We start from the raw sequence: 26,215 nt of genomic DNA, 5'->3' as shown, positions 1-26,215 counted from the left end.
ACTACTACTACTACTTTGCCATTTTCCACACTGGAAGCAATAGAAATGGAGTTAATCTATTCGATGGTCAAATTGTCATCGCCATTAAATGAGAAATCAAATAAAAAAATAAATAAATAATAGAAATGTCAAATAAAAATGCATAAGTTTTATATTATTCAATTCATTTATGTATTTGTAAAATGTTTTTTATTTATTAGTTAAAACAACATTAAATTAAAAAAAATTACATTATACATTCTATACAGTACAGTACAGCCCTTGGTGATGGACTTTCAGCCGTTTATTGAACGGGACACAGTCAAACACATAAACGCAAAATGAGAACACTCGCAAGTGCTCCATCTCTTGATTTCACTCAATAAGCCACGCCCCTTAAAGGCACACCACTCCACATCTAACACACGAATACAGTACTACAGCACTTTCACTTGATAAAACCAGTTTGTTCCTATACATTCTTTTTTTGTTTGTTTTTATACAATACAATGATATTTTTCTTTATTAAAAACCCTTTAAAAAAATTGTAGGCAGGGTGCGTATGGATTAATGGCTTTTCAATTCATTTCAATGGAGAAAAAGGATTCAATATGCCAGTAAATTGAGTTATTTTTCACTGTCTTTATATGTGAAGGTGGTTCGAGATCTGGGTTTTCGTGTAACATTTAAGCAATATTTATTTTAAAAATTCAAATTTCTACAACCTTTGAGACGAAACATTGCATTTGTTAAAAGAAAATTGCATTTTTGTGGCAAAATATTAAGTTTTCATAAGAGGATGTAGTCCATCCATCCATCCATTTTCTGAGCCGCTTCTCCTCACTAGGGTCGCGAGAGAGGATGTAGTATTTTGTGGAAAATTATGTGGTTTCCGTGGTAAAAACGGGCATTTTTGTGGCAACATACTGTATGTAGTTTTCATGTCAGAATCAGAATCATCTTTATTTTAGTTAGTTTTGTGGCAAAAACATAGTGTTTAATGGTGAGAAAGAGTTTTCTTGTAAGGATATAGCATTTTTGTGAATGTATGTGAATAGTTTTAATTTCTAAGTTTTCTAAATGTATTTTCTTGGTAGGATAAAAGCAGTTTTGTGGCAAAACTAACATTTTTAAGGCAAAATGTATAGTTTTTAGGCAGAATGTGCAGTTTTCATGAGGTTTTCAAGGAATAAATTGTTTCTAAAGGGGAAACACCATGGAAGTGTGGGGGTCAAATTCCACCGCTGTTGATGCCAACTTGCCTATTTTTTATTTTAATGGTTTCCTCTTCAGGTTGAGCCTTTTTCCTGTCATCAACATCGTGTGAAAAGTGAGTTCCTCCAAGTCGAGGACAAAGGCAAAATATGTAGTATTCAATGGGAATCATGTTTTGTGGTCATATATAGGAGGATTGTAGCATTTACAGTATGTGTGGCAAAATATGTAGCTTTCATGGGATAAGATTGTGTTTTGTGGCAAAATATTGTCTTTTCTTAGGATACAGCGTTGTTGTAGCAAAAGGTTTATTTTCATGGCGAAATTTAGTGTTTTGTGGCAAAATTTCTTCGAAGTACATTTTAGTGGCAAATTACATATTTTTCAAGGGCATATTTGTTGTGTATATTGTGGGAAAATATTGTTTTCATGTAAGGATATACTGTAGTGGTTTTCATGTCAAATTAGCATGTCAAATTAGCATTTTTGTGGAAAAGTTGGGTTTTCATGGCAAAATCTATCTTTTTCTGCAGCAAATATTGTGTTTGAAAGGATAGCTTTTTGGAGCAAAATGGGAGTTCTCATGTTGGAAATCTATAGTTTTTTGGCAAAATATAAAGTTTTCAGAGCCAAAGTTTTGTGGCAAAAATATGTTTTATTAGAAGGCAATTTCTTGGCAAATATTTAGCTTTCATGAAGCAAGGGAGGATAAGCGGTACAGAAAATGGATGTATGGAGTATCTAGCATTATTTGTGGTGAAATATGAATACAAACGCAAAAACAGACATCTCCATTTTTTTGTGAATTGAATAAAATGCTTTCTTTTTTTTGTTTTAAATTTATGGTTCCAGTTTAAAGCATTTTTTTAAATTTAAGGTATTCAAAGATAATATACTGTACACTATATTGTCAAATGTATTCACTCTCCTACCTTGACTCAGATATTAATTAAAAATTGAGTCCCATTCTTAATCCATAGGGTTTAATATGACATCTGTCCACCCACTGCAGTTATAACATCTTAAACTCTTCTGGGAAGGTTTTTTACATGATTTAGGATTGTGTTTATTGGAATTTATGACCATTTATACAGAAGCGCATTTGTGAGGTTACATGCTGATGTTGGATGAGAAGGCCTGGCTCTGTCTCTGCTCTAATTCATCCAAAAGTGTTCTGTTGGGTTGAGGTCAGGATTGTGCAGGCCAGTCTAGTTTATCCACCTCAAACTCTCGCATCCATGTCTTTATGGACCTTGCTTTGTGCACTGGTGCACAGTCATGTTGGAACGGGAAGGAGCCATCTCCAAACTGTTCCCACAAAGTTGGAAATTTCCAAAATATTAGGCCTTAACCTGAGCTCCGGTGAAAGGAACTCTGAATGCTTCAGCAAACCAAGGGATTTTGGGCAGTCAAACAGTTTGGGGATTACCCCTTCCTGTTCCAAAGAAATGGATGAAAGAATTTGGTATTGATGAATTTGACTGCCCTGCACAGAGTCCTGCCCTCAACCTGATAGAACACCTTTGGGTTGATTTTGAGTGGTGAGCCAGGCTTTCCCATCTAACATCAATGTGTGACCTCACAAATATGCTCCTGGAAGAATGGGCAAAAATGTATCTCATAAACTCACCCATAAACTCCTTAACCTTGTTGAAGGCCTTCCCACAAGAGTGGAAGCTGTTATACCTGCAAAGGGTGGACCAGCATCATATTAAACCATATAGATTTACAATGGGATATCACTTAAAATCATGTGAGTCAAGGCAGGTGAGCGAATACTTTTAGCAATGCAGTGTATATTGAGCAATTAAGAGATTCATTTAGGGAAAAAAAACCAAAATGTAATAAAAAAGGTGTTTCAAAGAGGTCTATGTTATTCTTCTAAACCTCAATATTGACTATCATAACTATGCAGATGACACAGTTGTATCTAGCAGTGTCGGCAGATGACAACAGTTCAATTGAGGTGTTGTGTCACTTTCTGAATCAGATAACTGGATGAGCCAAAACTTTCTTTAATTAAACCACAGCAAAACCGAGATAATTGTTTTTGGCAGTGAAGAAAAGAGGATTGCTGTTAGTAAATACCCGGAGCCACTCTCTTTAAAGACCACAGACCAAGTCCGTAACCTTGGTTTGTTGATAGACTCCGACCTGACTTTCAACAGCCATATCAAATCAAGCACTAAAACAGCCTTTTACCAGCTAAGAACATATACAGAGTGCATGTGCCAAGCAGACCACGAGAAGCTCATCCATGCTTTTATCTCAAGTAGGCTTGACTATTGCAATGGTCTTCTGACTGGACTCCCCCAAAAGAGCATTAAAGAGCTGCAGCTCATTCAGAATGCTGCAGCTCGGGTTATGACCAGAACAAAGAGGTCAGAACATTTTACTCCAATTCTAAAGTCACTACACTTGCTTGCTTGTCGCTCACTACACTTTAGAATAGACTTTAACGTTTTGCTACTGCTCTATAAATCATTAAATGGTTTAGGTCCTGAATATATTAAAAACATGCTAATGGAATATAAGCCCAGTAGGGCTCTGAGATCTGCCGAATCAGATCAGATAACAAAACGGAGAGTCCAAAGCAAACATGGTGAAGCAGCTTTTAGCTGATATGCTGCAGGCAAATGGAATAAGTTGTCAATAGAATTGAAGTCAGCCCCAAATGTCAATGTCTTTAAGTCCAGGTTAAAAACTTCTTATCCTCATGCTTTTTAGAACATTTCCACTTTTAAATGATCTTAACTGCCCTCTACCTTGTTTTTAATTTGTTCTTTGTTTTTAAATGTTTTGAAGCTGATTTTTATTTTCTCTTTATTTTTAAAATGCTTTTGATCACGTAAAGCACATTGAGTTACCTTGTGTATAAAATGCTCTATATAAATAAATTTGCTTTGCTCATTTCATCGCAAAACCAGGAAGGAAATAAGGAAATAATTTAGTTTAAAAAAAAACATACAAGTCCAACATTTTCACATAACTATAAAGTCACACTGAAATGGTAACTATTTTGCTTTTTGAATAAAAATTAATTAAAGGTAAGTGCACTAGAACTACAATCTTTTTAAACTCACCGTTAACCTTAATCCGAACCTTAAAACCTTTTTGTGTTGGTACTAGTTTTCTCCTCACTCATGGGGCTGTTTTCGAAGGATGCTAAGCTTATTGACAACGCTTCTGTGCCGCTTGCTCAGACCCTTCAGGCCTCTGCTGTTTGGGGTAATCACAGGGTTCATTTTTCCCAGTGCTGGGCGGGGCCATGTGGTCGAAAACCGGCGTGCCGGAGCCTGTCCTTTCGCCGGGGCACGATACTCCACCTCCTTCCTCCTCCTCCTCTCCTCCTCTTCATCCTCTTATCCCCTTATTCGCTCTCTGCGTGCACGTTAGCGTGTGTTCCGACTTGTCCTGGCCAAACCGCTGCCTCTGAGGAATTTTTTCTTTTGCTCTCTTCACTTCCTTTTCTGGCCTTCTTTCTTTATTGCAGTTTGTTTGACAACCCCCCTCTGTGCCTTTCTCTTTCAAGCATCTTTAACGCAGCCGTGGTAAACCCAGTGTTGCTGATGTTGACACAAACAGGAAAACCCGTGTAAACAGACCTGAAACAATCACTGACATTAAAAACCACATATTTTTCCCAAATAAATGCTAGTTTTTGCAATTACACCTCCATAATTTGCCACAAAAATTATGGATTTTGCCATGGAAACTGCATTTTGCTAGAAAAATGTGATATCCTTCCAGGAAAACAGAATGTTTCTATGAAAACTACGTTTTGCCATCAGAATGCTATTAACCTTCCAAAAAAGCACAATGTACAAGAAAATACAAGATTTTGTCACAAACACTACGTTTTGTTATGGAAACAAGATTTTCCCAAAAAACACAATATTTTGCCATGAAATCAACATATTGGCTGGCGACCAGTTCAGGGTGTACCCCGCCTCTCGCCCGAAGATAGCTGGGATAGGCTCCAACACAACCGCGACCCTAGTGGGGATTAGCGGTACAGAAAGTGGATGGATGCGTACATATTGCTCCAATCAAAATACAGTTCTGGTCAAAAGTTCTTTTTTTTTTATTTTATTTTTTAAAATTTTTAAACTCATCCATGTGAAACTTCACCCCTTAGTGCCTCTCTCAAGCACCTTAAGTTTCTTTACCAAGCAAAAACGAGGAAAATAGATGCTTACTTTCTTTTGTCAGCTGTGCCTAAGCGGAGACAAAATATTGTGCATATATATGGGCGCTATCATTCTGTGCTTCTGAAAACATTTGCAATCTGATTCTGCTATCTCTGTGTTGATTCATCTTAAGCTTTTCATCTCCCCAAACGTAAAAGCACGTACAGTAGCATCACCAGGGTGTCCGGATATAAAGTTTGATATTCCACAATGTGAGCTGTAATCATCCCTAAAAAGGACACATGAGGCTTAAATATATTTTAACTAAATGAATTCAATTTTTGATTGAAATGACACATAATCCTCCGATAAATGTTCAAACCCCAATTCTAATGAAGTTGGGATGTTGTGTAAAACAAAAACAGAATACGATGATTTGCAAAACCTTTTCAATCGATATTCAATTGAATAGACTCAAAGACACAACAATATTTAACGTTCAAACTGATGAATGTTACTGTTTTGTTTTGTTTTTTCCCCCAAATATTCTCTCATTTGATTTTGATGCCTGCAACACATCCCCAAAAAGTTGGGACAGGGGCAACAAAAGACTAAGAAAGTTGAGGAATTCTCAAAAAACACCTGTTTGGGACATTCCACAGGTGAACAGGTTAATTGGAAACAGGTGAGTGTCATGATTGGGTATAAAAGGAGCATCCCCAAAAGGCTCAACTCTTCACAAACAAGGATGGGTGAGGTTCACCACTTTGTGAGCTATATAAAGACTATATAGGTTGGAAAAAAAATTGCATATCATTGTATTGTGTTTTTATTTACATTTTACACAATGTCCCAATTCATTAGAATTGGGGCTTGTAATTAAACTCAATTAAATGATGAAATAAAATAGATTTTCCAGTATACAATAGATAAAAAAATACATTGATTCCTTTAATAAATGTAAATAAATAAAATAATTTCGCAAAATGGAGACCTTTATTAACCCAAAAAGTGACACATAATTCTTAAATTTAGTTAAATAAATTTTAAAAAAATCGAATACAATTATCCCAAATTAAACCCTCAATTATATGTAATGTAATGGAATTATTTTCTTTATTTAAAAGTAAATAAATGATCAATTAAATGTACATTGGATTTTCCAGTCCGAAGATAATGGGAATGGGATTACGAGAAAAACATTAACAACAATCTATTAATTGATATTATTAATAATGGAATGTGAGAATCGTTTTTAATCTTCTAAACCCCCATTTCAATGTCATAAAAAAATGGAAGCGGAAGAAGTGTTTCCATGTCGGAAAAGGAAGGAGAATGGAAGAGGAGGAGGAGGAGACGGAGGAGTGAGGGAGTGGAAGTGGTTATTTTTAGGCGCATCTGGTTGTCCTGTCCTGCCCTGTAACGTGAGCCCACTTCCTGACTCCGGCCTGGCACTTCCTGTTGCGGTGCGGCCACCTGGTTAAGCACTCGTGTGTGTAGTTTGTGTAGTCTACTGTGTGTCAGTCATATGTGGTGATGTTTACGTCAGGAAGTGAAGTTTTGACCAAACAAAGACATTTCAGTGCCTTTTTAGCATAAAAAAACTAGTTCATGTTCAGCTCGTGAGACGTCGGGCTAATGCTAATTTAGCTACAAAGTGTAGATGCAACACAATTGTTTCCTCCTATCATGGCACATTTTCCCCCTTTACCCCACATTTGTCCATGTGCTAATACCTTAGCGACTAGCTGTTTGCGCTGTTAGCTGCGTTGACTGCGTTTGCGTACAGGACTTTTTGTTCAGTGATATTAGTAATTAATGAGAGATAAGGATAAAAAATAGCACAATCAATAAGATGGTAATCAAAGTCAGTAAAACGGTTGGTGAGCCATCTAGCTAATGGCTAATGCTAACTTCCTCTTAGCTTACAGGTGTGGATGGTCTATTATCATAATACAATTTTTTTGAACATGTATTTCTGAGATGAAAGTTTTATAATAGTTACATATAAGAGACGATAATCAATAATTACACAATTGTAAAACTAGTAAGAGAGTTGGCGATACCTCTAGCTAATGGCTAATGCTAACTTTGCTGTCTTACTTTATGGGCTACAAGGTGTGGTTGTTTTTTTTTGTTTGGTTTTTTTACCTGTAAAAAGTTTTTTTTTTTACCTCTATCATCTACCTTTTTCTCCGGAAACCTAGAAATATTCCCAGATTAATCGGTGTATAAATATATTATAGTCACTGATGAGAGATGAGAATCAATAGTAAATCACTCAAAAAGCTAGTAAAACAGTTGGTGAGCTGTCTAGCTAACGGCTAACGCTACACGATGATTAACTACAGTGTTCCCCTGCTATATTGTGGTTCATGCTTTGTTTTAATGCATTTAAGCGTGTTTTTAAATGTTTTAAGCATGTGGGAGTTGTATAACTATATAAAAAAGTTTTTTTATGGCGGATTTTCACCTATTGTGTGGCGTCTGAAACTTATCCCCTTGACAAAAAATTATTACATTCGAGTCGGTATTTGCGGCTTTGATGGTCTGCGTGCAACATGGAGCTAATTAAGGCTTGGGACCGCCAAGGTGTTTTTTCAAGCTTGTTTGGTCAGGTGATGGCATTTGATTGACAGATGTGGGTCTTCGGGTCAGCACAACGGTGAGAGTTCTAGCATGTGTCTGTCAGCTCTGCCGTTTTATTTACTCAGCCTTTTGGGAATGACAGATTTAGAGAGAGAGTGGGAATCTGTGCGGGAAAACTCCAAGGTCAAGACATTTGGTCCAGGATAATTTCTGGAATGTTGCTGATTATGGGACCCCCGGCCCATTGATTAAATCCTGTCTCCTTCTGGCGTCTGTAGGCGAAAGGGCGGAGGGATGGTCTCTCGTCGCCTGCCGCCGACAACAACCCCCGGCCGCCGATGGCATCCCGGCCGGGCAGGGAGGGCGTCAGTGTGGTGTGGAAAGGCCCCCGCACGCTGATCCTCCGCAAGAACTCGCAGGGCTTTGGCTTCACCCTGCGACACTTCATTGTTTACCCGCCGGAATCCACGTTGCACACAAACCTCAAGGTGAGGCGCGCCCGTCTCAAGGCACAAAATGTGGTACAAGCATAAACCATGGGGGCCACTGTCTACAGGTTTAGGCAATCACATCCAGAAATGTCAGATTCCAATGAAATGGGAATAAAAAAACCTGCCTTGAACCCCTAATCGTGGTTTGAAACCCTACTTTGAAATGCCAACACTGGCTTGAAACTCTAAATTTGAAACACAAACCCAAATTTGAAACCCTAAATTTGGCATATTTGAAACCCTAACCCCTGCGTTAAAATCCTACTTTGAAACCTTAACTGTGTCTTGAAACTGTTATTTGGAAATATAACTCTGACTTGAAACCCTAATTTTAAACCCTGACCCTGTCTTGAAGTCATCATTTGAAACCCTAACCCTAATTTAAAACTCTAACTCTTAGTTGGACCACTAACCCTGACTTGAAACCCTAATTTGAAACCCTAAACCCTGTTTGAAACACTAACTTGACACCTCTTACCCTGATTTTAAACCTTAAACCCTGGTCGAAACCCGAACTAGCCTTCCCACCTTTTAACGCTGACGCTGGTTTGAAACCATAATTTAAAACCCTAACTGTACTTTCAAACCCTAACCCATTCTTGGAACCTTAACTCAGGCTGTAAACTCTAATTTGTAAACCTATCCCTGACTTGAAACCATAATTTGAAACTTCTAAACCTTGCTTTAAACCCTAATTCAACTGTAATCCAAGATTAAACCCTAATTTGAATTTCTAACTCTGCCTTCATTCAACCCATAATTTAAACCCCAAACACTTCCTTTTATACCTTTCCAAAGGCTTCAAATCATAATTTGAAACTGAAACTTGAAACCCTAACTCTGTCTTGAAACCATAATTTTGAAACCCTAATCATCATCTGTGGTTCATCTCTGTGGCTGCGATTGTCCAAATCCAGCAAAAAAAAAAAAAAAAAAAAATCCGGCATGTGACAGCGGAGGCACAGGAGCAGTGGGTCCATTGTCCCAGTGTGGCCTGGTACTGCCCGGTTGCGAGCAGCACAGCGGCCAACACAAGGACTCTTATTCAACGCGCAGCTGCCGAGTTGGTCAAAGTATAATAATAGACGTCTTGTTTTCAACTGCCTCCGTATGACTCGTAGTTCAACATCTGGAGACGTTTGCCCACACATCTCACCCAACCAGAGCTGCAAACACACGGTCCGATTCACGCTCATTCTTACCACTGAAAAGTCTTCCTTCCCTGCTGTGTTAATGATCTTTGCTCACTTCAGCTTTTGTTTTATTTTGCTCCAGCTCAACCCGGTTGACCCGACACCGCCGAGCCTCAATTACCTTTATCTCGCGGATACAATGGAATAAGAATGAATGAAAAAGGGGGGGGGGGGGGGAAGGTTTGGCTGGGAGAAAATGGAGACCATGTGTGCTACAAAAATAAATGTGCAAGAGGGAGTTGATTGTTCTGAAGCGTAAACTCTACAAAGCACACGAAGCCAAAAGTGTATTTAACGCCTTCGAATTTGGTTCAGGACCTTTAATCCTCGTGGTCACAAAAGAGAAGGCTTGAGTTCCATACGGTGTGCATATTTCAGTGTTTACATTTAAGAATATCACAACTGTACTGTCAGTCACATTTTTGGGCTCCCTTTTGTTGAATGAAATTGTGGAGTTAGGTTTTCAAGACAGGGTTAGGGTTTTAATTTAGGGTTTCAAAGTAAAGTTTCAAGTCTTGGTTAGGCATTAACATTTAGGGACTCAAGCAAAAGTTAGGGTATAGAATTAGGTTTTCAACCCAAGATTAGGCTTTCAAATTACAGTTTCAAGACAGGATCAACGTTTTAAAGTAGGTTTTCAAGCCTAGGTTGAAAATTCAGACTTGGATTAGTGTTTCAAGCAAAGGTTTGGAATTATTTTTTCAATTTAGGTTTCTGGTTTCAAATTAGGGTTTCAATTTAGGGTCATACTTTCAAATTAGGATTTCAAAAAAGGGTTATAAATTCAAATTAGGGTTTCAAGCAAGGATTTGGGTTTTAAATTATGGTTTCAATATAGGGTTAGGTTTCAGATTAGAGTTTCAAAATGGGGTAAGGGCTTCAAAGTAGGGTTACAAGTCTGGGTTCGGGTTTCAATCCTGGATTAGTGTTTTAAGCGAACGTCAGTTAAGGTTTAGAATTAGGGTTTCAAATCTGGGTTATGGTTTCAAACCAGGTTTAGGGTTACTGTGTGCTGGTGGTCTGAGATCATTAGTCTCTGGTAGTCTGGGCTGGGGTCTATGGTCTCCAGTCTCTGGGCTGTGTGGTCTCCAGTCCAGTCTCTCTTTCTGTGCCTGTAAAGCCCCCCCCCCCCCCCCCCCCCCAGCATTATGTGCAGCCAGTCAGGAATGAGCCCACTCAGCGAGGCCTAAAGCCCAGGCTGCCGTCAGCCCACAATCACCCTCGCCACAAACTGTCCACTCAGCTCGCACACACACGTGTGTGTGTGTGTGTGTGTGTGTGTGTGCGTGTGTGTGTGTTGCATCATTGTAAAGTCATTTGCAGTGCATTGGAGCTGCTTAAAAGGAAAACAAGTATTAAATAATACAGTGCATCCGGAAAGTTTTTTTTTGTTCCAGCCTTATTCCAAAATGGATGAAATAAATTTTTCTCTAAAAATTCTGCACTCGAGACCCCATCAGTACAACATGAACAATGTTTTTTTACAATTCAACAATCGCTTTGAAATACATATTCACAGACTTTGTTGATGTGCCTTTGGCAGCAGCCTCAAGTCTTTTTCAATAGGATCCCACAGTTGCGCCCATTCCTCTTTGCAGCTCGAGAAAGGATTGGGACTGTCGGTTCAATCCAATTAAAGTCTGGATTCTGGCTGCTCTGTACTTCATGTCCTGTTGTCTTTCACCATAGAATGCAGTGAAATTAAGAATAAAGGCACACATAGAAATACACCTTTTAAAATAAAATGAAATATTTTTTTAATTTACACTGTTTGTTTCTTGTATTTGCAGGATGAGGAGAATGGCAACGGGAAGGGTGAGTTATTTTTCCACCATGTCAAACAATTAAAAAGCATACAGAACTCAGGTTAAATTATCTTTTAAAATACATTACCCTGAAGCCTGTCTTTAAAAGTCTTAAGGTAGTATTTTATTTTACAATGTAAGTCCAAAGGTGTTAGAAAAAATGTCTTGGAAGGGGTCTGTCTTCCTTAAACCCAGATATTCTAATGAGTTGACGTCATGTAGACGTTACTTCCACTCTGCAGCCTCCCTGCGCCCCCTACAGCACCTATTGCAGAAGTGCACATAAAAAAAATGTCAAATAACGTACAGGTATGTGCTCCTTTTCTGCCTTTATGTATGTCATGCTTCAGGTTTCCAGAAAGGACGACTGGAGCCGATGGACACCATCTTTGTGAAGAATGTGCGGGAGAAAGGTCCTGCTCACCAGGCTGGGCTGTGCACTGGTAAGCGAGAACATCCAATCCTGCCCCATTTGCTTTGGAAATTGGGTATGTAATATGGAATATGTAAATGTTGGGTGTGTGACCTGTGCTCAAAAATATTAGGAACACTGTAAAGCCATAAAATTAGGGACACTATAATAGGTATGCCCCAAATATTAGGAACACCTGTGGCCAAAACATTAATAAGTGTGCACCTGTGGGCAAAATATTAGAAACACCTTTAAGCCAAATTATTAGGAACACCTCAAGGTCACAATATTAGGAACACCCAAAATATAGGGTACCTGTGGGCAACTTTGAGCCACATCTGTGGTCAGAAATTAGGTACAACCAAAATATTAGATGCCACTGTGGCCAAAATATTAGGTACACCTTAAGGCCGAGCTATTAAGCACAACCAAAATATTAGGTGCAACTGTGGGCAAAATATTAGATGCACCCAAAACATTAAGTACACCTTATTAGGGACAAAATATTAGGAACACCCAAAATATCATGGGCACCCGTGGCCAGAATGTTAGGAACACCTTAAGGATAAAATCTTAGCTTCTCCTGTGTCCAAAATATTAGTTGCACCTGTGGCCAAATACTAGGAATAGGCTTTACACGATCAGGATTTTTGAGGCCGATCACTGATCAGCGAGTTTAAAAAAAACGATCACCGATCCGATCACAAGATGGAGGAATGTGTCTATTAAAATGACCTGTTCATTTACTGTATATTCTTGTGTACTTAATTGCTAAAAAATATATATATTTACAATAAAGAATGTATCTTTGTTCCTCTATTTATGCCAGTGAGGCATAGTGACAGACAGAATAAATGACAACAAACAAATTTTGTTTGTTGGTGTGCCGTGAGATTTTTCAATGGTAAAATATGTTCCTTGGCTCCATAAAGGTTGGAAATCACTGCTCTAGTCAGATCGTGTATTCGCGAAGTAAATGTCTTTTGCGGAGCCGATCAATGACGTCATTGATCGGATCGGCGAATTATGACAAAGCCGATCAGCATAAAATGCTAAATATCGGCCGATACCGATCAGCCCGATAAAATCGGTGTAAAATCTAACTAGGAACATTAAACATTAGGAACACTAGTGGCCAAAATATTAGGTATGCGTTCAGGTCAAAATATTGTGTTCACCTGTGGTTAAAATATTAGGAAGACTTTAGAAATATTAGGTGCACCCAAATATTAAACCTTTCTAAAGGCCAAAATACTAGAAGTACCTTAAACTATTCGTTACATCCGAACTATCAAGAAAACCTTCAGAACAAAATGTTAGGTACACCCAAAATGTGTGCGGCGATGGCCAGAATATTAGGGACACCTTAGAGATGGGCCACATTGTACATAAAGTAGAACATGTGCCCTTAAATATTCGGTCGTACACCCAAAATATGTGCACATGTGGCCAAAATATTAGGTACACATAATAGTTCCACCTTAAGGCCATCAGAAAGAGTTGGCTCCTTAGTTCATTAGAATAAAAGTGTCAATGGGTTGGCGATATAATAAATACAATTCAAGTATGACAAGTCTCTTTACATGACTCAAGCTGCCTTGTTGTGTCTCTCCGTCACTTGGAGGCGGCCAAGAAGGAGCTCCCACAAACCGAACGCCAACCTGCCAATTAAGTGTCTCATTCACACTGTCGCATGCCATTAGCGTATGCCAACAAACACACACATACGCTTTCTGAACTCTTTTGTTTGCACAGCATGACATCACAGTGAACGCCCATAGATGTTATCCAACAACGCCACGTGACTCATTTGCTGTTAAGCAACTTACGACGTGGCAGAAAATAACACAAAATGTAAAAAAAAAAAAAAAGAAAGAAAAATAGAAAAAAAAAAGTGGGTCAAAAAGTTTTCTTACCTGTATGTATTTTCAATTTGGTCAAGAAATATGGATACATTCATTTCATTCGGATGTTTCTGTTTCTTTTTTTGCTTTGTAATCGTCTTTTCTTTCGAACACCACACATGGGCATTCCAAGCATCTAGACATTAAAAAATGGTCATCAATATCCATTTGTACATACTTGAAAGTGATGTTACTAAAAAGATTGTAAATGGATTGCATGGTTTACATGCCTCTTTAGTTATTTTGAACTTTCTGTTAAACTGAAAAACACCAATGCAAGTGGTACTATTAACTAACTGTCGTTTTCAAACCATGTATTAATATTAAATCAGTAATCCTTTCCGGACCACTTTAGGGAATCTGCATACCTCTAGTAGTACTCTTAGTACTTAGTAGTAAAGGCAACTGCAAGTCTTTGAGAAACACTGAGATAGATAAAAACAAACAAACAAAAAGCATAACATTATGTAACTTGGGAAATATCATTTTAAACTCCGCCTACAGTAGTACGTTTCTCAGAAGTTATCTTTGAGTATTATTTTTCCATACCATATTTACACGGCTTTCAGAAAAAAAAAAGCTTTTCTCTTGATGAAGAGCAGTATTTAAAATGACTTGTGCCTCCCAAAAAATGCCCTATAGCAAATACGGAGTCATGTATGCGCGTCTTTTGTCCGTCAGGTGATCGTCTGGTGAAAGTGAACGGTGAGAGCGTGCTGGGAAAGACGTACTCGCAGGTGATCGCCCTCATCCAGAACAGGTGAGACCCATTGTCACTGCGTGTTGAGAGTCACTGAACCGTGTTGACCGCCTTAAACACGCAGATAAGACGTAGGGTAATCACTGGTGAAAGAAGTTACCCTCAAGCGCTGTGTTCTACATGGACAGAGAACACGACGCACTTCATGTGCAATTAGGCCTGTCGTATTGCATCTTGTCAGCCTTTCTATGCAAATCACTCCGTATACCTGTATAAAATTGATACTTTACTAATGTCTTACATTTTTCACCAGTGAGAGTGTGCTGGAGCTCTCCATCATGCCAAAGGATGACGATGTGCTTCAGTTGGTAAGTGTGAGTATGTTTTTAAATATATATTTTTTTACACTTTTTAGCCCTTCCTAAATGACGTAAAACAGACTTACTGGTACCGGTAGTTGACTCGCTAGTGAGACAATGAAATGCACAATGGTAGATGTCTCCAATTAACAGTCGTCCCTCACCATATTGCGGCTCACCTTTTGCGGTTTCACTGTATCGCAGATTTTCAAATTGTACATATCTAATTTTATTTTTTTATTTCGCGGCTTTTGTGGTAATCATTTTTCCATGCAGACTTTTAATGTAGACTCACGTAGCAATAATTGCGAGCCAGGACGAAAGAGTCCGTAAAAGGCAGAGAATTTCCAAAATTTGGGATCAGAGAGTCAGTCAGAGAGTGTTGAATTGATTTGAACGAAATACAGGTTCTTGTATGGGGTTTCGTTAGCAGGTGTACTTAATGATGTGGCTGGTGTGCATAGGGGTTAATGTCATAATGTGGAAGAAGAAAAGAAAAGTTGAAGAAGAATGATGGGATTTTGTTTAAATGACAACAGAATGCTCGTAATGTGCATTGAGCTGACCAGACACGCCTAAAGGTTTACCCTTGCATACACGCGCTGAAGCATCCGAGTAAACCTGCTAAAAGTTGACAGTTGAACTATTTGTGTTTTAAACCTCCTTCGTCGTCTGCATCGACTGCATTCCTGGCATGACATCACTCCGCCTGCGCCTCCCTATACACTCCAACTGGGTGGAGTGACACACACAGAGAGAGAGAGACAGAGAGAGAGAGAGAGAGAGAGAGAGAGAGAGGGAGGGAGATAGAGAGAGGGAGAGAGAGTGTAGAAGGAGAGCAGAAAACAAGCTCAAGGGAGCCAGCAGTGAAATAATAACTAGAGTAGAGAAAATTGGATATATCCAACAGAAAAAGGAGCTTTTGCTGAGGACACGTCTACAACTGTGTGTTTGTGTCAATTAGAAGTTTGAGCTCATTTTGGTGAACCGGGAATATTTTCTTCTTTAAAAGGGATTTTCTTAGGAAAATGTAAGTAGTGCCTTAAGTGAAATGAACATAGATTATGTTTTTGTGTTGCTGCTTCCTCACCAGCGTATTTGTGTTGCTTGGAGCCCTGGAGACGTCTCTGAGCCCGTTGCCATTTTGAGCATTGCAGCACCGCGTACAGCGTCTTTGCGAATGTTGTTGTCAAACTTGTTCACGGCATGTAAAAACACACCGCCTGTGCAGAAAAAGCCACCTCACCTGCCATCCCTCCTCTTCCAGGCGTACTCCCAAGATGCCTACCTGACCGGCAACGAGCCCTTCTCAGGGGGAGCTGAGAACCTCCCACCGCCACCACCACTCTGCTACCCACGCACCAAGACCATGTCGCCCGCTGGCGTGCCCCCACCTGCCCCCATGGGCCAGAACCAGCTGGATAATTGGAGTCGCTGGCCCTGTTCCCCCAGTCCCTCCTCGCCCCTGGACAACCGTTCCACCGTGTGTAGTCCCGCCAGTTGGCAAGATGGGCGCTCAGTGGAACTGGGTGGCGTGGGTCACAGCAGTCCAGCCCACAGAACGGAGGAGATCCAGTATGGCATGACTGGGCAGCAGCCTCAGGGGCAAACCAGGGGGCGCTCCTACTCGTCATCATCCTCGTCAGGGGGTCCTTTATCCAGCCCGTTGCAGGTCCACTACCCCAATCACCATCATGGCGCCAACTCCACCCACGCCCAGCCGCGCAAGTCCAGTAGCTCGGCTTGGACCAGCCCGCCGCTGCCTCATCTTGGTCACGGCCGAAGCGAGCGCTGCCAGCAGGCGCTCTCGGAGTGGTACCAAAGCCAAGTGCCCGAACGTTCTGGACGCAACATGCAGACGCGTCAACGCAGCTACTCGCAAGACCGCCTCAGTGAGTCCAGGAGGCAGCCGCATCTGCAGCGGGCAGGCGGCTGGCCACACAGCGCCTCCCAGGACACTCTGCTCTTACTGCAGCAGTCAGGACCGGGGCACCACGGAGAGCCCTACTGGTGTGGAGAGTGGGGTCCAGAAAGGGGCCATCCTACCTCCAACTACACTAGGACTCGCTCGGAAAACCTGCTGGTGCAGTTTGATCGCCGTGGACGTTCATTGGAGATGTTGGACCGAGGCGTAGCCGGACTGGTTGCGCCTCAGTGTGAGAGGTGGCACCAGCCTCCTAAGCCGCCCCCCAGAACTGACGTCCACCAGAGGCACGGTGGTCCATACCCTGCGACGCAAGCACCTCAGATGGCTCGACACTCACAGCCGCACTCTAAACACCCTACGCAGACCCATTCCCCGCCCCAATCTCAGCAGGCGGCCCCCAAGAACCGGCGGCTTCCTCCAGGCCAGAGCATGGATGACCAGCCGGTGGGCTACCGCAGCTACAGCCCCTCCTTCTACCGTAAGACAGGTCGCATCATGCAGCAGGCCCACTCTTTCAGGGACGCCTCGTACTCTGGCCCCCACCTAAACTGGAACACTACCCCGAAAACCAGCCCACCCGAAGGTGCACCGGTCCTCTCAGCCACCACCCCGCTGGCTTCCATCTCGCCCGAATCCCAGGAAAGAGTGTACAGGCCCACCAACCACGAGCGAGGGTCGGCAGAGGTGCCGGCGCAGACCCAGGAGGTGGTGATGCGGCAGAAGCCTCCCAGCGGACGGAGGAACGCCCACGGCTTGCGGCACCCCCACTACGCGCTGCCAATGGACGGCTTGGAGCCCTCCTTGTTCTCACCAGAACCCCCGGACTCGGCGGCCACCTCGAGCTCCTCGGGAGATGCAGTGCAATTTAAGGCAAATGGCAACCTTGTCCCCCTCTCGCTGGAGGACGATTCGCTGGCATCCATCCCTTTCATTGGTAAGCTTTTGGGCCTCTTCTCACAGAATCGTTTTGTGCCCTTTCCTTCTTAAACCTCTTAGTTCAAAAATTTTGTTTTCCAGTATGGCTCATTTGGTGACTTTTGTTTATTGGCATAACTCAAAGAAACCATAAACTACTTCACAAACAAGGGAAAAGTAGGAGTCCATATCTGTTCCTCAAGGTACAGTCTGCACTAATGTCTCCTAATAGGTCTTATTATTGGACTCCAAAGTAACAGCAGCTTGTACCATTTGCAGGACCAAAAAGTTACAGGTACAGTATCTTCTCAAAATAGGTTACAAAAGGGTAGCCTTCGACGGGACCTGCCCAGTGACAAAACCCTGTAAATGTTGTAACTTTAACACAGGTCCGTTTGTTTACCTTACAATATAACAACCAGACAGATCAACATGGTTGCAATTTATTTAGTACACCTTGGATAGTAAATACATGGCTTTTCCTTGGATGAAAGGAATGACAGCAATGAAAAAAGGGTGATTCCTGAGGTTGTTTGACCCACGATGGGGGGGGGGGGGGGGGGAATTTCTACCAGGCATGTCCAGACTTGTGCCCGATTCGCTGAAGACTTTCTGGCTCTGCAGGCTTTAGACTTGCTGGTATCACTATTCGGGACACCTGGTCAAAAACTGCAGTTAACATATTGCAGGGGAATCGGCCAGAATCGGCTGACCTGCGAGCCAGCTGGGGATGAGCCCGTCCCGAGCAGGAGAAAGTCATTTGGAGTCCAAAAAGTGGAGTAGGAGGGATTGTGCCGACGAACTTGGAGCACAGTCTTACACCATAGTAGACGGCTAAAACGCGGCAGGTCCTGACACGTTTAACCGCCTTACTGAAACTATTCCCCATTGACACACTTTTGTGATCGACATGTCGTTGCATTCAAGTGTTTTATTCCTCTTGTGGTACTGTGAGACGATCAAACAGGAGGAGGCACGTCAACAGACGCAAGCGTTCCACTCCGGGCTTACATCGTCTCTCAACACGCCGACGTTGCAAATTAGCGGTGGGGTTTTGCAGCACAGAACGTAGCTCCTGCCTTGAAAGCAGCTATTGTCTTTCTCGGTAAAGAAAGAGGGTTCTTAATTGGTGGTTCTGCCATTTTACTGCCCCCCTGAACAGGCCAGTTTTGCTAGTCCAACCAAAATGTAAAGTTTGGTATGCAGGGGGTCCTCAGTTTACGACGGAGTTCCGTTCCTATTGCAGCAACGTGACTTCAATTAGACGTTATCGCTTAGTCAGTCACTAACCTATGGTAACGCAGCAGCAAAGCCCTAATTACTGTAAATGTTTATAGAAACACTTTCTAGGTGTTAAAATATAAAATATTCAAATGAAAAACGGTGCTAACCTAGCGTACCTTCTTGTGCCACTTGATCGCATATTCTGCGACCTAATTCATTGCTCGCCATTCGTAACCTTGAAACAATGTATGTTGGGACCATCGTAAACTACGTGTAGTTCAGTACAGCATAATTTTAAAGGTGTTAAAGGTACCAAAATAACTGACTCCTACCCGTTTTCTGCACCCTTTTGTTAGCGTACCCACGGCAGTGTTATGGTAGGCGCTATAAAATCAGCAGTCTGTAGCTTGGTTGACAGGAGCTTACTGCGTTAGCGTAGGTAAATGATAGACCACAGTAAGTTTCGACTTAATGGAACTCTGTCATAAATCAAGGGTCCCCTGTCATTCGGCACAGTTTCTAAGGTGTAAAAGGTACCAAAATAATCAACACCGCAGTGGTATGGCAGCGCTACAAAATTGTCAGTCTGTTGATTGGTTAACCAGCATCACCATGTCAGATGCTAAAACTGGAGCCCCCCAAGTCGGGATAATGTAGGAGGTTTGGAAAAAAAAATCTGCTGTAAAAAGGAGCAATTACCACACACCGTGTTAACCCGACCTGCACCGCCTGGTGGAAATGTTTCTTGTATACGGGAAACACAGGGGTCCTTTTTCAGGAACCATTGGGGTTAGGACCTAAGATTTCCCAAACAAGCCACCCCAAACGAGTATTTTCTATGTCTGTGTTTCAAATCGACTCTATGGACTTCTTTTAAACCACCAAGGCTTTTACTGTTTTTTACAAATCCAGCACAATGGCAACAGGGAGAACCTGTTCACTGAGAGGCTCACGCCATTTTGGGATTGATGACACAGTTATTGCAAATGCTACGTGCCACCCAGATCTCGATCTTGCCCTGGGAAAATTCCTAATCGGTGCACTCCCAAAGTACAAAATCCAGCGTCACCTGTCTTTGCTCGGAGACAACGTGGACCTGTGTGTTTCCTCCGAGATCTTCGCAAGGTCCGCCCGCTAATGACAGCCTTCCTTAAAGCCGCTGCCCGGCTATTTCTAGGCCGCCCAGTAAACAGAGCCAGATTCCTCATTCCCAGATTGGGAATGTTTTCCGCCTCTTGCCGCACTGTCCCGACGTGAACAGCTCAGTCTGCAGAGCTGTGCTGCCCTCTGTTGTTTCCACATGGAACATTCAACATTTTTTTTTTGCCCTCTTTCTCCCAGCCAAGAGGTGTGAGAGTGTTATGTATTTGTGCAAGTGTGTGTTATGTTTTATCTTAAGCAGCAGCCTAGTCTACCGATTGTACCCATGTCCATGTGTGTGCGGTGTAGCAACATCGTTAACCTCTTTCTCACACAGTTTCTGCATAACTGCTCAAAAGCCAGCTTTAGCAGCCGTTTTGAAAGGGGCTGTTTGTCAAGAAGGTCCTGAATTAAATGGCGCTCTTCAACCTGTTCAAGCAACAAACTAGTCGGGCATGATTTAATTGCACCCTCCACTGGTTCCAACCAAGTAGTGATAAATCTGTTTTGTTTACACTCACGCCTTGCACAGTGCCTTCATGACAAATTGCCGCATTAGACGCGTAACGGTAGAGCCATAATTTAGAAGTACTTCGTGATTTCTGCCACAACCTATTCGGACAACAAACTAGTTGGGCCTCAATGAATAGGACTTTCTCTTGGATACTGCCAAGTATCCATTTTGCTTCCGTTAGCCTCTTTTATACTGCCTTAATGGCAACTTGGCGCATCAGAGGCATAACGGTAGACACTGCGGCTGCGCACATTCAGATAATTAGATGCATCCTTAGTGCAAACGATGACTACTTCATGCTCACAGTGCAGCATGGTTGCATGTTGCATTCAATGAAAACAGTGAGGAAACCGTAAAATGACAGCAAAAAAAAATCCCCTTCCTCTTAATTCCTCTTGATCATTGGCTCCTCTCCCTCCTAACACCTAACCCGTCTTCCTCCTCTTCCTCCTCCTTTCTTGCCGGCGTTCCATCTTTTCCCGACCTCCCTACAGATGAGCCCACCAGCCCCGGCGCTGACTTGCGCGCCCGCCATGTGCCGGCGTCCTCGGTGGTCTCCAGTGGCATGAGTTCGGCACCCGCCACGGTCGCCAACCCCGCTTCCCCCACCTTCACCTTCCCTGCCACTAGGCTCTTCTCACATGACTGCAGTGAGTTTGCCCCCTCCCCCCTCTCCTCCCTGCCAACGCTGCATGCCTTGCATCTGAAATGCTGCAAGTTTCCTTAACACAGAAGAAGAAGCTAGTGTGATGTTTAAGGAACCTTTGCTGTGCTTGTTTACAATACGTTATAATCAGCTTCACAGCTGAAATCAAATCCAGTGATTTTCTCCATTGAGTCCCCTCCCAAGTTTTTAGTAGGATTTGCACAATTTTCTCTCTTTCTAGTGGGACTAAGCCAACAAGATAATGACTCATTCCTGAGATGTCTTTCAAAATATAATGGGAGAGGCATTGATTTGTTAATGACAAAGAAGGATTTCCAAGGAATTAGTCAGTGTCTTGTAAGAGTAAACACACACTTAAACAATTTTAACATTGCTACTGACAATCAAAGAAGGATTTCTCTGGAATTAGTATCTTCTACAAGCCTGCCAAACTTCAATAGTTTAACAATGACACTGTGAGAGGTATTCAATTGGCAATAAAATAATTTCTTAGAAAGAGTATACCACGCTTGACACACGTCGACGGTGTTAACGAAACAACATACAATTCTCCAGTAATTAATCAGCATCTTATAATGCTAAACCAGACTGAATATTAACATTACACTGAGAAATGAAAGTAGTATTTGCCACCATCAAGTAAAGTAGTTTTAACAACTGCACTATCAGAGCTTTTCATTTTACAAAATAAGGTTTTTCCAGGAATTAAGCGTTGTCTTCTAAGAATTTACTCCAATGGTTTACCAATGACACTGTCAGAGAGGTATTAATTCCACAACAAAAAAAGGAATTTCCAGAAATACGTTAGCGTTTTGTAAGAGTAAAAGAAACAACTGCAAAAAAATGTTTCTAGGAATTAGTGTTTGTGTGTAGCTTTTCTTTTCCAAGATACTCATTTCTGGAAATATTTGGGGCTCGATGTTGGATATAAAATGACTTGATTCAAAAATGTTTTAAATTCTATTTTTTTTGCAATCTATGTGTAATTTTTGCATGCTGCATGTTTGCAACATAATTCTGGCCTTAGTTGTCTTCTGTAAGGAAAGAAGCAGTTCAGATGCACATATGTTTCGCACGGTTGTAACGTCAGCGTGCATGTAAACAAGCGAGACACGAGGACGGACAGCTGAGCTTATCGCCACCCAACTTCCCGCTTTTTCGCTCACTCACCCTCCCCATTGTCACCCTATCCGACACCAACGGTGATTGGCATTACATCACCATTCTTTCTTTTCTTTTCCCCCCCATCATCCATCCATCCTCCCCTTTTTCTTTCTTTCTTTCTTTTCCCATCTCCACTGGTTCATGCTGTCGCTGAGCAGGCGCTATTAAATCGGGTCGCCGTTCCTCCTATCTTCTAGCCATCACTGCCGAGCGCTCAAAGTCCTGCGACGAGGGACTCAACGCCTTCCGGGAGGAAGGACGCGTCTTCTCGTGAGTACTTGCACCCACATGCACACAGACATCACATCAGTCCAAAGTAATGTCATTCAACAGGCTTTGTTTTTCCAACAGGAGGCTGCCAAAGAGAGTCAAGAGCTTCTTCACTGATGGGGTGGGTTTCCAAACCTTTTAACTGGTACTGTGTTTTGCAGCCAAAATACTACCTTCTGACATCAAAATGAGATTTGCCACATTAACACTAGATTTTGTTTTGTTTGCCAAGAAGACACAAAGACAGCATTTTGCCATGAAGACTATATATTTTGCCACACAACACTAGATTATGCTATGAAAACAACATTTGGTCACAAAAACACTTCTCAGTAACACTGGAAATATTTTCGGAAGAAAAACACTAAATGCAGCATTAAAGCTTCATATTTTGTCTTTAAATCTATGTATTTTAACACAAAACAGTAGACTATTTCTTGAAAACAACACCGTATTTGGCCATAAAAAATATGTATTTTGCCCCCCAAAAAAGTGTATTCTGCTGCAAATAAATTAGATTTTGCCTTAAATTCTACGTTTTGATGGGAAAACACTAGATTGTACCTCGAAAACGCATTTTGTTACATAAATGCTATTGTTTTGCCTTTATTTCTATATTTATTTCATATTTTGATGCCGAAACATGAGATTATGCCATTAAAAGACATTTTGTCACATAAACCATCTATACCTTGTGATAAAAATGACTTATTTTGATAAAAAAGAACATGCAGTACATTTTCTGCCACAAAAAAATCGAATCTTATTTCCCCACAAAACACGAGCAGGTCAAGAGCGCACTGCATTTCTGCCATATAATCACTAGATTTTTAAATTCTGTCACATAAACACTGGATTTCATCATGGAAAATTTATGTTTTTCCACTAAAACACAATTTTGCCTGACCAATTCTGTATTTTGCCATAAAACACTAGATAATGACTAGTTTTGCCATGAAAACATATTTGTAGTAAAATGAATGACCTATTTTGTGCTGGGGGAAAAAACAAACACTATTATTCCAGGAATTTGCCATGAGCACCATATAAGGAGAGAGAAGGAAAGCTAATCATTTAGACTCTGACTGAAGGCAACACCTGATCTAAAAGAATACATTCAAAAGATTTATCAGAAATTCTCATTTAATACTACAAAACAATTGTTATTTGTTGCAGTAGTGGTAGTATTGTGAATGCCATCAGACTGAGAACTAACTGTTAGTAATATTTTGGTGAGTTTATTTTCCTCATTTAAACTTCGATTCAACTTTTAGTTGTGTTGCAGCTCCCTCTGCAGCACAATATGTGAGAAGGACACTTGTTTCTGTGTTTTTTTTCCTTCAGTCTTTGGACAACATGGGCACGGCAGAAGAGGTGCGCTCCAAGCGCCACTCCACCTCAGAGCTGGGCAACATCACGTACAGCGACGTGCGGCGGGAAGGCTGGCTGCACTTCAAGCAGATCCTCACCGAGAAGGGCAAGGTGAGCTGTGCCGCTGGGACAAGGTACATCTTTTTCCACACTTTTTATGTTAAAGCGTTCTTCCATAATTGATTTATATATACAACCACGTAATAATAACATTCAAATAAACAGCAAAAATACATTTTATCCATTTTGGAATAAGACTAACATAACAAAATGTGGAAAAAGTTAAGTGCTGTGTGTTCCTCTCCAAATCATGTCCAATCAACCGAACCCTACCTAAACCCTGGCAAATGGCTCCATCTTCGTGTGTGTGTGTGTGTGTGTGGCAGAAGGTGGGCAGCGGCATGCGTCCATGGAAGCGCGTGTTCTCGGTGCTGCGCTCGCACTCGCTCTTCCTGTACAAGGACAAGCGCGAGGCTGTGCTGCGCGGCGCCACGCTGGGCGGCGGCGCCGAGGACGAGCAGCCGATCAGCATCCGCGGCTGCCTGGTGGACATCGCCTACAGCGAGACCAAGCGCAAGCACGCCCTCAGGCTCACCACGCAGGACTTCTGCGAGTACCTGCTCCAGGCCGAGGACCGAGACCACATGCTGGACTGGATCCAGGTCATCAGGGAGAACAGCAAGACGGACAGCGAGGTGGGCTTCAGGCCGCACAGTGCCTTTAAAGCTGTCTTGTGTTGAGATCTAAGTTGAATAATTATCATTTTTGGCAGAATCTAGGATTTTTTTTACAAACATGTTTTTAGGACAAACTCTGTTTATGTGATATAATATGTAGTTTTCCGTCACAAAATGGAGGATTTTTGTGATAAATGATGATTTTCTGACAATATTTGTCATTTTATATCAAAATCCAGCATGTAGACCGCAATATTTGTAGTCTTATTGGCAAGCTCCAGCATTTTGCAGCAAAATGTCGTTGAAATATATAAAATGTAGCATTTTATGGCTAAATATATAGTTTTCTTTATGGCAGAATCCATCATTTTGATGCACAATTTTTAGGCACAAAAATGGCATTTTGGAATAAAATGGTATTTTGGGATAAAATGCCATTTTGTGGCAAATTATGATCAAAATCAAGTGTTTTTTTTTCGGGTGGGGGCGATTATGTGGTTTTCCATTTTTTTTAAATTATGTAGTTTTCATTAAAAAAAAATATCATCCTAATGACAAAACCGTGCATTTTGTGGCACAATAAGTTATTATAAAGGCAAAATGTAATTTGTACTTTATGACAAAGCATGTAGTTTTCTTGGCAAAATCTTGCAAAATATCAAATTTTTAGTTCAAAATGTAACATTTATTTTGCATTATGAGTGGTTTTCAATTAAGTGTTTTTTACAGGAGCTGGGCTTTTCCAGTCAGGCGCTAATCAATAAGAAGCTGAATGACTACAGGAAGCAGAGGTAAGGCACCTGAGCACAGTGGTTGTGTCACAACTCCCACCTTGTTGACTTCACTCAAAGCGAGCGTGCCTCTATCGCCCCCTGCAGTCCAACAGGAAGTAAGCCCGACTCTTCGCCCAGGATGTCTCGCATGAAGCCTCCCTTCCTGCTCGCCAAGACTGAGAACGCTTTGGGGGCGCCGCGTTCGCCCAAACCAGACAGCAAAGGTCCCTATCATAAATATTGTCAAGAAGTTGTAGTGGATAAATATTTTGTTTTCATGGCAATATCTGGTGTTTTATGACATTATACTGCATTTTTGCTGTACAATATTGAGTTGTAATGGAAATACATCCCTTTTTGGGGGAGGTAAACACATCTCATCTCAAACTGTAGTGTTTTTTGATAATATAATGTATTTTTAAAGTAAAACACTGTTTTCATGGCAAAATTGAAATAGCAGCAGGCAGATTTTTTTTATGGTATAGCACTTTTCTACACAAAAACTGTTTTTCATGGTAAAATGTTTTTTCTTGCAAATTTAACGTGTTATGGCAAGGGATTTGGTCAAATGTGTAGTTTTCATGTCAAAAGCTAGGAACATTTTTGTGTTTAAATATTGCATTCTCTTGTCATCTAATGTGTCCCCAGACGAGAGCAGCCCTCCCAAGTCTCCGTGGGGAATCAACATCATGAAGAAGACCAAGAAAGCGGGACCTAAAGCCTTTGGCGTGAGGCTGGAGGACTGCCAGCCGGGTATCAACAACAAGGTCAGACATCCGATTTCTCTCTCCTCCTG

At 41.4% G+C, this 26,215-nt stretch overlaps 1 protein-coding gene across 10 annotated transcripts in view; it reads left to right on the top strand.

Moving 5' to 3' along the window:
- LOC133465605 (rho GTPase-activating protein 23-like) overlaps positions 1 to 26,215 on the top strand; it is a 64,589-nt gene that overhangs the window by 29,745 nt on the left and 8,629 nt on the right. For 4 of the 10 annotated variants that reach the window (XM_061748586.1, XM_061748585.1, XM_061748584.1 and 1 more), the window contains 14 exons: positions 8,192 to 8,401; positions 11,388 to 11,412; positions 11,753 to 11,845; positions 14,400 to 14,478; positions 14,732 to 14,792; positions 16,045 to 17,638; positions 20,992 to 21,147; positions 22,487 to 22,598; positions 22,680 to 22,719; positions 23,943 to 24,080; positions 24,356 to 24,664; positions 25,376 to 25,437; positions 25,525 to 25,643; positions 26,068 to 26,186. In XM_061748586.1, coding sequence (XP_061604570.1) covers positions 8,192 to 8,401; positions 11,388 to 11,412; positions 11,753 to 11,845; positions 14,400 to 14,478; positions 14,732 to 14,792; positions 16,045 to 17,638; positions 20,992 to 21,147; positions 22,487 to 22,598; positions 22,680 to 22,719; positions 23,943 to 24,080; positions 24,356 to 24,664; positions 25,376 to 25,437; positions 25,525 to 25,643; positions 26,068 to 26,186 — 3,117 coding nt within the window. Of the gene's footprint in view, positions 1 to 8,191; positions 8,402 to 11,387; positions 11,413 to 11,752; positions 11,846 to 14,399; positions 14,479 to 14,731; positions 14,793 to 15,563; positions 15,808 to 16,044; positions 17,639 to 20,991; positions 21,148 to 22,486; positions 22,599 to 22,679; positions 22,720 to 23,942; positions 24,081 to 24,355; positions 24,665 to 25,375; positions 25,438 to 25,524; positions 25,644 to 26,067; positions 26,187 to 26,215 lie in introns of those variants that run through there. The other 6 variants (XM_061748579.1, XM_061748580.1, XM_061748581.1 and 3 more) reach the window with 6 other exon arrangements.

Source organism: Phyllopteryx taeniolatus, chromosome 16 (assembly GCF_024500385.1).
Source record: "Phyllopteryx taeniolatus isolate TA_2022b chromosome 16, UOR_Ptae_1.2, whole genome shotgun sequence".
NCBI lineage: Eukaryota > Metazoa > Chordata > Actinopteri > Syngnathiformes > Syngnathidae > Phyllopteryx > Phyllopteryx taeniolatus.
The sequence above is the reverse complement of the archived record's forward strand: the minus strand, read 5'-3'. Positions and strand labels throughout refer to the sequence as shown.